At 40.9% G+C, this 11,590-nt stretch overlaps 1 protein-coding gene across 1 annotated transcript in view; it reads left to right on the forward strand.

Annotated features, from left to right (window-relative positions):
• Positions 1 to 10,368, forward strand: part of doc2g (double C2-like domains, gamma) — a gene marked incomplete at both ends in the record, with an annotated part of 31,611 nt that extends 21,243 nt beyond the window's left edge. Inside the window, 3 exons of the mRNA XM_083909063.1 lie at positions 3,636 to 3,717; positions 3,898 to 3,994; positions 10,229 to 10,368. Coding sequence (XP_083765189.1) covers positions 3,636 to 3,717; positions 3,898 to 3,994; positions 10,229 to 10,368 — 319 coding nt within the window. The remainder of the gene's footprint in view (positions 1 to 3,635; positions 3,718 to 3,897; positions 3,995 to 10,228) is intronic.
• Between the last annotated feature and the right edge of the window lie 1,222 nt (positions 10,369 to 11,590).

Consider the following 11,590-nt stretch of genomic DNA (forward strand, 5'->3'; position numbering starts at 1 on the left):
AAAAAAGGCCAAAAAAATGTAAACTGTGTACAACTCTTTCCTCTCTGGTGACTAAGACTGTGATCGCCGCGATACGCTCAGTGTAGACAAGATAGTGTATCATGGTTTATCATTTAAAATAATGATAATCAGGAGCAGGAAAAACAAATAGAATGAATGAAAATGAATCATCGTTGTAGCGAGGTCTAATATGTAAACACGTTTGTTTTAAGCCTTGTTCATTGATGAATGAGATGGAGCTGCTTTGGCCGACTGACTGACTCCAGAGACCAGAGCAGGCATGCGTTCCAACTGCTGTGCACAAATAAAATTGAATTGAATTGAAACTCCTCTGTTTCCCCTCAGACCAAATCCAAAAGTGCAGCGGGCAAATGGGCAAATAAATCCCAGCGAAAAAGGCTTTGCACGCCGAGACGGGGGAAGACGGGTGGGAATATAAACAAGGTATAAGCGAGGCATAGAGGCTGAGAGGCTGAAAGCAGCCGCCACAGTATGTCATACTGTAGTGCTATTACCACAGTGGGCGACTGAGCAAGTCTGATTGGATAGTTCTGTGTTTAAGCACTGGAGTACTATTTTAGAGCAAATAGACCTCAGGTGTGCAGATGAGTGGGCAATAAACAGGAATCTGAACGCCGGACGAACACATGCAGACAAAAGGGAAACAGGAGGAGAACAGGACTGAAGTGGGGAGAGGACATCTAAGGCCTCGGTGCTTTCATCATGCATTTTGTTTCTATTTTGAGTTGTTTGCTTGCTCATTTTGCCCCAATGTGGCAAAAAAAAAAAATCTCTGATTATGGGAGAACAGTAGCTGCCAGTGTCCGTCAGCCTTATCGCTCGGTGGAAGCTGCAGCTAAAATAGCTGAGGAATTCAACGCAGAAATAAACAGGGGGTTTTTACTGAATTCAACAGTGAACAATTAACTTTTTTTTTTTAAATGGAAAAGCTCACAAAAAAAAACAGAAGGGCTAATCCTCTCGTATCTCTGAGGACCAGCCTCCTCTGTTGTGAATTATTCTTCTCATTGTATTGTCAGCACGGTGTACACATGCTGCTCTACCGACTGTATTTTTGTTCTGTCAAACTGTGGGGGTTTGTTTGTATTCCAGTGGCCGACCTGCCATGGAGCTGGATGTTAAAATATGATTTTTGGCAGAAGCGTAGACTAAGATGTCCCCGAGGCTTTCACCTCACTGTTCCAAAATACTCCTGATCGAGAAGAGACTTTTGTTTGGCCTCAGATTTCCTTTTTCCTTCCAATTTACCTTTTTTTTTCTCTTCTCCTATGAAGACAACCAAAGAACTGAGCTGCTGTGACTGAGTAAACTTAGTATTTGAGCACATTTCACTCATTGTTTTGGTTTCACAGAAGCAAAAATAAGTTCTGAAAAAACTCAGATTGTTTTTACTCTCAGGAGCGAGTGGGGAACAAAATAAGTTATTTGATATGGATTTCTCTGATGTCCAAAAACATGACGCCACTTGAATATAAATATTGCCCAATGCAGAGGCGATTCTAGAGTCTGTAGGGGCCCTAAGCAAATATCGCCAGGGGGCCCTTCCGACCAGTGTTCATCATCATTATGTTATAAATAATCTGACACCAAAGGAAAATGAAAGAAGTCCAAAGGTCTTTTTTATTTCAAATGAATTAAATAACATGGGAAAACCGTGTAATTTGGAAAATAAACAAAGTAGGTGGAAATATAAACGTAAAGAACAATAAAATACTGTAAATGACTTTAAAAAAGGACATGATTACATTGTAAAGAACCCATAGTATAAGACAACATACATATTTAGAACAATAGAATACTGTAAATAACTACTATATATATATATATATATATATATACATATATATATATATATATATATATACATATATATACATATATATATATATACATATATATATATATATATGTATATATATACATATATATATGTATATATATATACATATATATATATAAACTTAGTAAAAACATACATTATAACTTGCATTATAAACTTATAAACAAAATATAAAGTGCAGAAGTTAAATAGTTTTCTTGGGGGTTACTAAACCCACAGTAGGCAATTCCTCATGTGTTACAGCTCACAGAAAATATGTTTTTAATGTAGATATAAACTTTTATTATCTCCAGTATCTCATACTATGAACCCCTTATATTAATCATGCTTCTCCTGGCATCGGTGTTTATCTCTCCGACTGCAGGAAGGTAAATAAGGCTCTCTGTGTTTCAGTGCTACACTGATAGTCTATAACGGTGTGAGTTTTACTTTTTTTGTTTTTAACCTGTTTGCTTTAATGTACTTAAATCACAAGTGGCTCGAGTCACAAACTGTTGAAGACCATTTTATATCATTAAAAAAAGGTGACTCTTCCTCCTCCTGTCCCTTCTCCACCTTCATCCCTCCATCCTCCACTCGGCCCCGAGCCCAGCTCATGCATCAGTTGTCAGGCCAGGATTCGTCACCATCGGGGCGAAGGCGTGCTGGAGGAGTGCGATATCTCAGCACCTTAACATCTTGACTTTGATTCTGACGATGACTCCCGTTGCCCTCAAGCGATCCTTCTGTTGGATCTTCACTTACAGAGAGTAAACTCCTCTAACACTGGCTCGATTCACTTGCTCTCTGTATAACTTTATATTTAGGAGTTATATCGTATATTCCTTTTGCCACTTTTATCTCAAATTTGACCCCCTAAACGTGTGTGAAAATGGACGAAAATTGGCACAAACATCAAAACTGGCGAAAAATTTTACAAAATAATGGAAAAAAAACCAATGCAAAATGGCTCAGTAGCACCCCCTCAGGTCAGGCGCCTATGGAGCGGCCAAAATTTGGTTGCGCCAAAAAATCCTCTTGGGACCATGACCTCGATTCAACAGGAAGTCGGCCATCTTGGATTTAGCGTCGATCTAGCTGCGTTTTGCAAGTTTCGCCAACGGAACGAACTTGTCTGAGGGCGTTTATCGTAGCAACGCAAATAATTCCCTTCGTTTTTTGCCGTTCATCAAAGGTTACTCACACATTAGGGGCAGAATAGAATAGAATATCATCAAACATTGACTTGGAACTGAGAAATAATAAATGTCCTGACCCGGATTGAAATGGAAAATGCAATTTAGGATCTTGATTTAATAAAACACTGCTTTCACAGTTGTCCCTGATTAAAAAAAAGTGTTTTGTTTAATTAACAGAAGCACGTCTATGGGCTACAGCTTTGACTTGAACCAGAGAAATAGTTTGGCATTTTAAAAAAAAATACACTTTGTGGTCATGTTTTCAATCATATCCATCGTTGGGCTTATTTGGTTTGTTTGGATTACACAAGATGTTGGTTCTAAACCAGATAAGGGGTTTTAATTTAAGTTAAAGAGACTTTTGGGCCTCAGCACAGGTAAACACTTTACTGATTTCCAAATCTAAACTGATCTAATTGCTGCGGGCTGCAGTTATATATATAGATATATATATATCAAAGCAGTAAGATCTCCATTTACCAAAATCTATCTCTAAAGTTCAGCTGTTTGACATGTAACTTGGAGACTGTGCAAGGTCCGAGTGATTTTAAGTCCTCTTTAAATGTAAAAGCTCTGCATTTCTCTCTCTTTCTCAGCATCTTGCAACCAGACATGGGTAAAAAATCCAAGAACAAGACCACGGTGAAGAAAAAAACTCTCAACCCTGAGTTCAATGAGGTAAATATGTCTCTTGTTCACCTGGAAATGTCTTTCGTGTACTCTACTGCACTCCAAACGACTTCCTGTCGTGTGGAGCCACGGCCATTAAACACATCTTTATATTTGACGTGTCTTCGGAGGCTGTTTCTTTTTTCGACTTCTGTGTAAATGAATCCTTTCTGTGTATCACCTGCACAGGAGTTCTCGTATGAAGTCACGCTGGACCATCTGGCGAAGAAAACCCTGGAGATTACGGTGTGGGACTATGACTTGGGAATGAGCAACGACTTCATAGGTGGGGAAATAAAGGAGCAGCAGCAGAGGCAGCGGCCATCTAATCGGATGATTGCACAAGGGTTTTTTTTTTTTTTTTTTTTTTAATGAAAGCAACGCAATTGCAGAAAACATAAAAAACCAGGCCAAGCGTAGGCGGAGAGAGGAGCTAAAATAAATGCACAGAGACGAGGGCTATTAATGAGGAGAACAACTGAGCGATCAAAGGAGGGTTTCAAACAGTGGGAAAAAAAGTACATGGTGCAGCTTTCCAAATCAAAAAAGAACAACTCCTGACCGCCAGAGGTAGAAAAAGTACTAAAATGTTGTACACAAGTAAAAGTACCAATACTTTGATGAAATGTTACTCAAGTAGAAGTAAAAAGTAGATCATTTGAAATGTACTTTAACTAAAAGTTACTTTGCGTGGGGTGTGAGGGTAGTAGAAATATGACAAGGGGTCAGAAATCCAAAACTATTTTGGAGCTCACAGGATATTACGTCACTTTTGGCGCACACTCTCTATGTTCACACGCTAGTGCTGGTGCTAATCTTATGGTCCTGGTGTATATTTTCCCCCCCGTAGGTTTTCATTGTGCTGAATTTTTATTTCTACTCAGTAACGGATAGGATTTATAAAGTAACTAAGTACAACACTTGAGTCAATACGTACTCAAGTAAAATACAAAATCCATCCATCCATTATCTACCGCTTTATCCTCCACCAGAGGGTCGCGGCGGGTGCTGTGCCTATCTCAGCTGACATTGGGCGATAGGCGGGGGACAGTTCGCCACTCCATCGCAGTAAAATACAAAATCCTGATTTTAAATTGCACTTAAAAAATAGAAAATACACAAAAAAAGTATTCAATACAGTAACTTGAGTAAATGTTTTTCGTTACTTTCCACCTCTGTTGACCGCCATCCTTCATGGAACAGATCGCTGCTTCTTCGTCACACTGCTAAACAGCGTTCGCAAAGCCTGGTTGTTCATATCGCAGCGATGGGAGCTTAGGGACCAATAAAGAACGATAGCGGGGATGCACACTGAGAAAATCACTCTTTGAGCTTGAAGGCCTTCAGATCAAGGTGTTTTAGTCGGTGTAATGCGTGGGCTCCCGTGTGTGCGAGGGCGGATGGGAGACTCCCCGTGTTTTGATAAGCTCAATGAGTTATTAGCCCTGTCAGGGAGGAAAAGGCCATCCGTCTAACTTACAGCTCCCGATAACAGCCGTTCCCTTGACCATTATCATTACAGGTTTAGCTACAGTGGAACTGCCAGTTATGTTAACTGAAGGCCGGGGGAGAAAAATGACACAGACTATGAGAGTTGATAACGAGGAGCGAGCGAGAACAATTCCACTGGCCCTCGAACCGAGAGGGAGAGCAATAACACGTACGCTAATGGGCTCGTGATGTCAAACGGTGAAAAGGTGAGATTTCAAAGATACACGGAGCGAGGGGGGGGGGGGGGGGGGAGGAACCCCCAACAATGAGAGAAATAGAGAATCTGAGGGTGAAAGTAATAAAATACAGGCGATATATCAAGTGGATGGCTCGCTGGTGTAATTGGAAGCCGAGGAAATTTCATCTTCACCCTGAACTGAATTCAAAGCTCGGAGTTTGTGGAATGCCACCAACCCACCCCTGCAACCCCCCCCCCAAAAAAAACTTTAAAACCTAAAGTAATACAAGTGCTAATGAAAGAGGCTCTAAAGACATATATAATTGGCTTTCTGCTGCAAGTTAGGTGTAATGAAATGAGTCCAAATGAAGTTTGAGGCAAATTAAAGCAGCGTTTCAGTATCAGCAGCAGCACTCGTCTTGAGTTTCTCCATATTGGTACAGTAAAAATGCTTGATATTGAGTGTGTGTGTGTGTGTTTGTAGCCTTAGATGTGTAGAAGAGAGAGATACCATCCATAGTCAGGAATTATTGTGCAAAAATATTTTTTCAGTCGCTCAAATATGGCCGATTATGCCACTTGGAAAATATGGACTTTTATTTTGAAATTTCTCCACACAGTAGTAGAGTAAAGATAGGTATTAGTTTTAATAGCTTTATTATGAAGTTATCCGGACTGGAAGTAAATCCGCTGTTTCTATTACGCCGTTTTACCATAATGTTGAGAATACTTGTGCACTGGAAATTTAAGTGCGGCTGGCTTGACCACAGTGTTTATCCATAAATGAGTTCATAATTTATACGAGGGAACGAACAGCAACTTCAACCTCTTAGCAGAAAAGCGCGCAATATTTTGAACTCCAACACACGTTCGTATTGTGTACGTAAGTGGCTCAACGTGGGTGGAGTCAAACGTTTAGCTCCACCCACCTTGAGCCACTCCTCGATCTGTGTACTGCAGTCAGGGCTTACTCACTCATCTTAATATCAGCTATTTACTTGTGACTAATCCGTGTCATAATTCTCAGCGATTCAGCATATAGTTATATCGTTGTTGTTGTTGTTTTGTTTTTTTAATGTTACAGCTCAGTGGGGAGTTAAATTTAAAGCAATAACATCTCTGTGTCCGTGCTACGTCAGTAAACCTTCTGTATTTCTGTATGTGGAGCAAAGCTGTGGAACAGATTGGAGCTCGAGCAAAAAATGTCCAAGCGTGACTCATTTCAAAGAGAGCCACAAAAATATGGTTTTTCACACGAGGTGCAGGGAGGAAGTAGGACTTTGATGGGAATGTCTCACAGATGATTTATTTACTTCTATGTGTAAATGTGTGCATGTCTTTTTGTATGTGTAAATAAGGTGTAAATAGGAAGTTGAATGGTGATCAGAGATAGTGGAATAGGATTAAATAAGCTCATGCTTCTTCCTACTCCTTTTCAGACAATTTATTCTCCTATTCATTCATTATTTTATTAGATATCACAACGAGAACAAATATAAAACTGCTTCTATTGAGCAGCAAGATAAAGCCAAACAATTGAAGTCTCCGGTCCTTGAGGAGACTCTTATACTAAGGGCCCATTCCAATTCCAATCTTAACCCTCAAGCTCAACCCTTAATCTTAACTGGCCCTCAAAACCAAGTGTTGAGGTTTTATTTTTGTCACTTAGAAATGGGACACCCATTAAATGCAGATACGTCTTCAGACAGTAGGGGGCAGAATAATGTGAAAGCTGCGTCCAGTCTGTCAACTCCAAAAAAGAAGAAGAAGAAGAACACATTTACGTCAGGATTATTTATAACGATCCGTTTGTCAGTCAAGTTATTAGGTTGTCAGTTAGTTATAAGATGATACTCATACAAATACCACAACCACGGACATATTCAGCTGACAGTTACCACACACCACGACTTATTGAAAAGTAAACCATAGCAAATGATCTCGTAGTTTTTAACGCATTGGCTTGTTCTCAAATGGCCCATGCTTGAAAATGTGTGTGCAAAAGTGTATTTTCACACAATCCTGTGTAGGACGATGCTCGGATTATTCCACTCAACTGGTGCTGAGCACAAAACAATGGCGAGAGGAAGAGTTCTGTGTGGGGCAAAAAGGTCAAATCCTGCATTATTTCCTCACATTATGCACATCTGACCAAAGGGGAAGAAGATGGAGGATGCTGCTTCTGGCGCTGTTCACAATATAACCAGGCCTTCAACACTAGTGCTAGATACTAGATCTTGCTGGTTTTGAGTCAGAATAAACATGCAGAGATGAGTGTTAGATCTCTGCAATTGTTAGTGCTGCTGTGTCAACCTTGCCCTTGTCTGTGTGCAGCTCCTGTGGATTTCTCATCCTTCTTTTTTCCGTCCAACCCCCCCCCCCCCGTTGCATTTCAGAGCGTCTGAAATGTTTCGTTTGTCACTGTGGCGTCCCACAGGGACGGATGGTTACTCCATCCATCACTGTTCCGAGGTGGTGGGAGTTTCTGCGGGGGTGGAGATGGCAAAAGTGTAGTGTTGTGTTGTATGGAGCCTGTCAACAGGTTTATACCTGAAGTTGGGCGACTGTTGTGTGAGGAGAGAGAAGCAGGATGCTCCTCTCTCCTCAGCCAGCAGCAGTGCAGTGTTCATTTACTATTTCAGATTGGAGTTGGAGCTCAACGGTGAAATAATGATGCATGGCATTGTCCGAGATGTTGTTAGTGGCCAGCAAGTATCATGTTTTAAAGCGGACCTAGACCGGAAGTTCCAATTAACGCTGTTTTTTAGTGTGTATCTGCATCATTACCTTGTTTACGAAGCCCTGAAGGCTCTAAACAAACAGTTCAGCCACTGCTGAGAACGCTGTGTTGTATTGTAATCTCGGGCTCAGCGAGATCCCTGAAAAAAACCTGGTCCGGTTACATAAACACCGGTTCTCTGGAACAGCAGATCCTCCTGCTCCGGGCACTAGTCCGGGCACATCCGGTTGCGTACATTGAACCGCAGAAGAAGAATAACGTCCGTTGTGGAGGTGTTTCACGAGCGACTCCGGGTCTGACTGGGTCAAAGTCATAAAAGGGACTGCGGCGGGGAGAGGTGAAGAAGCTATTTTTAAACACTGTTAAAACAATGTTTTGATAATGAGTAGCAGTGCATCCACCGTTCCAGAGGGGGGAGCTGCGCTTCTGAGAGCGGGTGTGCTGAATATGTCACTTCCGGGTACTGGCCAATCACAAGACAGTTGGGAAGCCGGGGTGAGAGTTGAGTCTGAAATATCGCGGCTGGGGAACAGCGTCAGAAAAGAGGATTTCTATCGGCTCGTTTACAGCAACTCAGAGGTTTTTGACCATAAAAACAAGTTAATTTATGTAAGTAGACCTCCATAACTAACATATATGTGCAACAGGACCACTCTATGTGAGCTTTAAAACTTCACGCACCATTAACCTGTACGATCGCAAGAAAAGGGAACGGTTTTGAAATAACCTCGGTGCAACAAATGGCCTGCATCTCTCTATCCTTCACTCTGCTGCTCCAACAACGCCTCCATCACCGCTGCTCACTTTAACCTCAAACCTTTGCTTTTGCTCTGTGTATTTATTCCTCCCACCCATCGGGCTCATTGGCAATGCATTTAAATATCTCGTTCTCGCCGCTACCTGTCTTTTCTCTTTCTCCATCTGCCTGGAGGCATTTGTCTTAAAATATATGTTAAAAAAAATTGAAAAGTTGATTTCCTGCTTTGCTCAATGTGCATAATATTGCCAGAGCTCAATTACACATTAGCAGCCAGCTCATACACTACCGTTCAAAAGTTTGGGGTCACTTCAGGTCACAATCAGAAATACACTCTATACATTGTTAATGTGGTAAACGACTATTCTGGCTGCAAACGTCTGGTTTTTAATGGAATATGTACATACACTCTTAGAAATAAGGGTTCCAAAAGGGTTCTTCTACAAGGGCTGAGGTTCTACCTGGAACAATTTGCTTCTGAAAAAAACCCTTTTCAAGGGTTCTTGGTAACACTAATGGTTCCAGTAAGAACCATTTTGATCCAGAGAACCATTTAAAACCACCTTTCCTGAATAAAGGGTTTTAAAAGGGTTCTTGGTGGAACCTTTATAAAAAAGGTTCTTACTGGAGCCAAAAAGGGTTCTCCTATGAGGACAAGCTGCACAAGCACTTTTATTTCTAAGAGTGTAGGTGTATAGAGGCCCATTTCCAGTGTTCTATAATGGTACATTGTCTTTGCTAATGGCTTTAGAAGGCTATTAGATGATTAGAAAACCCTTGAAACCCCTTGTGCAATGATGTTAGCACAGCTGAAAACAGTTTTGCTGGTTCTTTGACAAAAGGGCAAAATCATTATTATTATTTTGAATCTTGTCAATGTCTTGACTATTTTTTCTATTCGTTTTGCAACTCTTTTGATGAATACAAGTGTGACTTTTAATGGAAAACACACAAAGAAATGTATAGGTGACCCTAAACTTTTGAACGGTAGAGTATGTTCAACTTACTTTCTCTTTTTTTTCTAACCCACCAATCACACCCACAACCCTCGAGATTAATTTCATGAGCCCACGATTGATAACCACAACAGCAAAAGTGTTTTTCCATTGTTTCACTGAAAACGTTCCTTATATAACTCTAAACTGGCCGTAGGTGTGAGTGTGAGAGTGAATGGTTGACCTGGGATTGGCACCAGTGACTCTCATGTGGAGGATAATGCGGTAGAAGGTGGATGAATGAAAGTAAAGGATCATAGTTGGCCTCATGTCACTCATGTTGCCTCCATTATCATGTCCTCCTCCTCACCTCCTGTCTGACTCCTGTCTCCGTCTTCTCTCCCCCCCCTTGGTTTCAGGTGGAGTGGAGCTGGGCATCAACGCAAGCGGACAGAGACTCAAACACTGGTTCGAGTGTCTCAAAAACAAAGGGAAGAAAGTGGAGTACTGGCATACGCTCACGCAGCAAGGCGCCCCGAGCAGTGACAAACCGGACTAAATTATACACGACATCGCGCATACATTAATCGACGCACTCACAAATGCACACACACACGTACACACTTGACTTACTGAGGAGCGGTTTTGAAGCAGACCAAGTGGATCAGTAATAAGAGCAAAGGATAAAACATGCAATAATAATAATAATAATAATGATAATAATAATAACAGTGATATGAATAATTAAGTCGATTAATGCCACTAATTATTACTATATGATATTCATACTAATATTAGTGATGGTGTATTCTAAACACGTTTTTTTAAAGGTGAACCAAATTGTGGGAAAAGTCCTCATTAAAGAGTTACTGTAAGAAAAAAAACAAAAAAACAATACTCACATAATTGTGCATTAGACCTTACTGTATTGTGGAAGTTGTTCATAGTCTGTCATTTAAAAATACACCTGAAGAAGTGATTTGAGACAAACGTGCTCAGACTTCGTGTGGTGTTATAGCACATGTGTCAAACTCGAGGCCCGGGGGCCCAGATGTGGCGCGCCACGTCATTTTATGTGGCCCCGCGAGTGATTAATTGATCTTAAAAAAAATCTGTGTTAAAATAAGTCTATGCAGCTTTAAGGCGTGCGTTGACCACAAACTACATTTCCCACAATGCATGGCGATTTCGTTACCCGCAAAGTGACGGCATCCCGCCAATAGATCGCAGTGTATCATTGTATATGTAAGTAATTAATACAGAGAATTAATTAGCAATATGTTATGTAGTAGTTTTACCTTTATTTTACATTATATTTGGTTACAGTTATTCTGTATGACGGTTACATCTGGCCCTTTGAGGGTAACCATTAAGCTGATGTGGCCCTCAGTGAAAATGAGTTTGACACCCCTGTGTTATAGGGACCGACAATTTGGACCGGAGTGACTCGGAGAATGTGGTATTTAGTCGAAAGAGCAGGGATGTTATAAAAAAGGGGGATTTCCGCTCCCTCTTTTTAGTGGTTGTTGATCTGATGCAAAACAGCACACCATATTATAAAGCACAAACTAATCCATTTGGTGGATTTGTACCTTTAATGTTTAATGTGTTCTTTGTCCATATGTCTTTCATTCACTTACAGTGACAGTGGCTGTCTGTAAATCATCATATCCGTGTGTGTTCAGTGTGTGTGTGTGTGTGTGTGTGTGTGCGGGCGAGGGCTATGAGAATACGAGTGCCTACATGTACTCTCTGTACAGTGTCTTGTGTCTGCATTCACA

This window comes from Microchirus variegatus (assembly GCF_963457635.1).
Source record: "Microchirus variegatus genome assembly, chromosome: 23".
Taxonomy (NCBI): Eukaryota; Metazoa; Chordata; class Actinopteri; order Pleuronectiformes; family Soleidae; genus Microchirus; species Microchirus variegatus.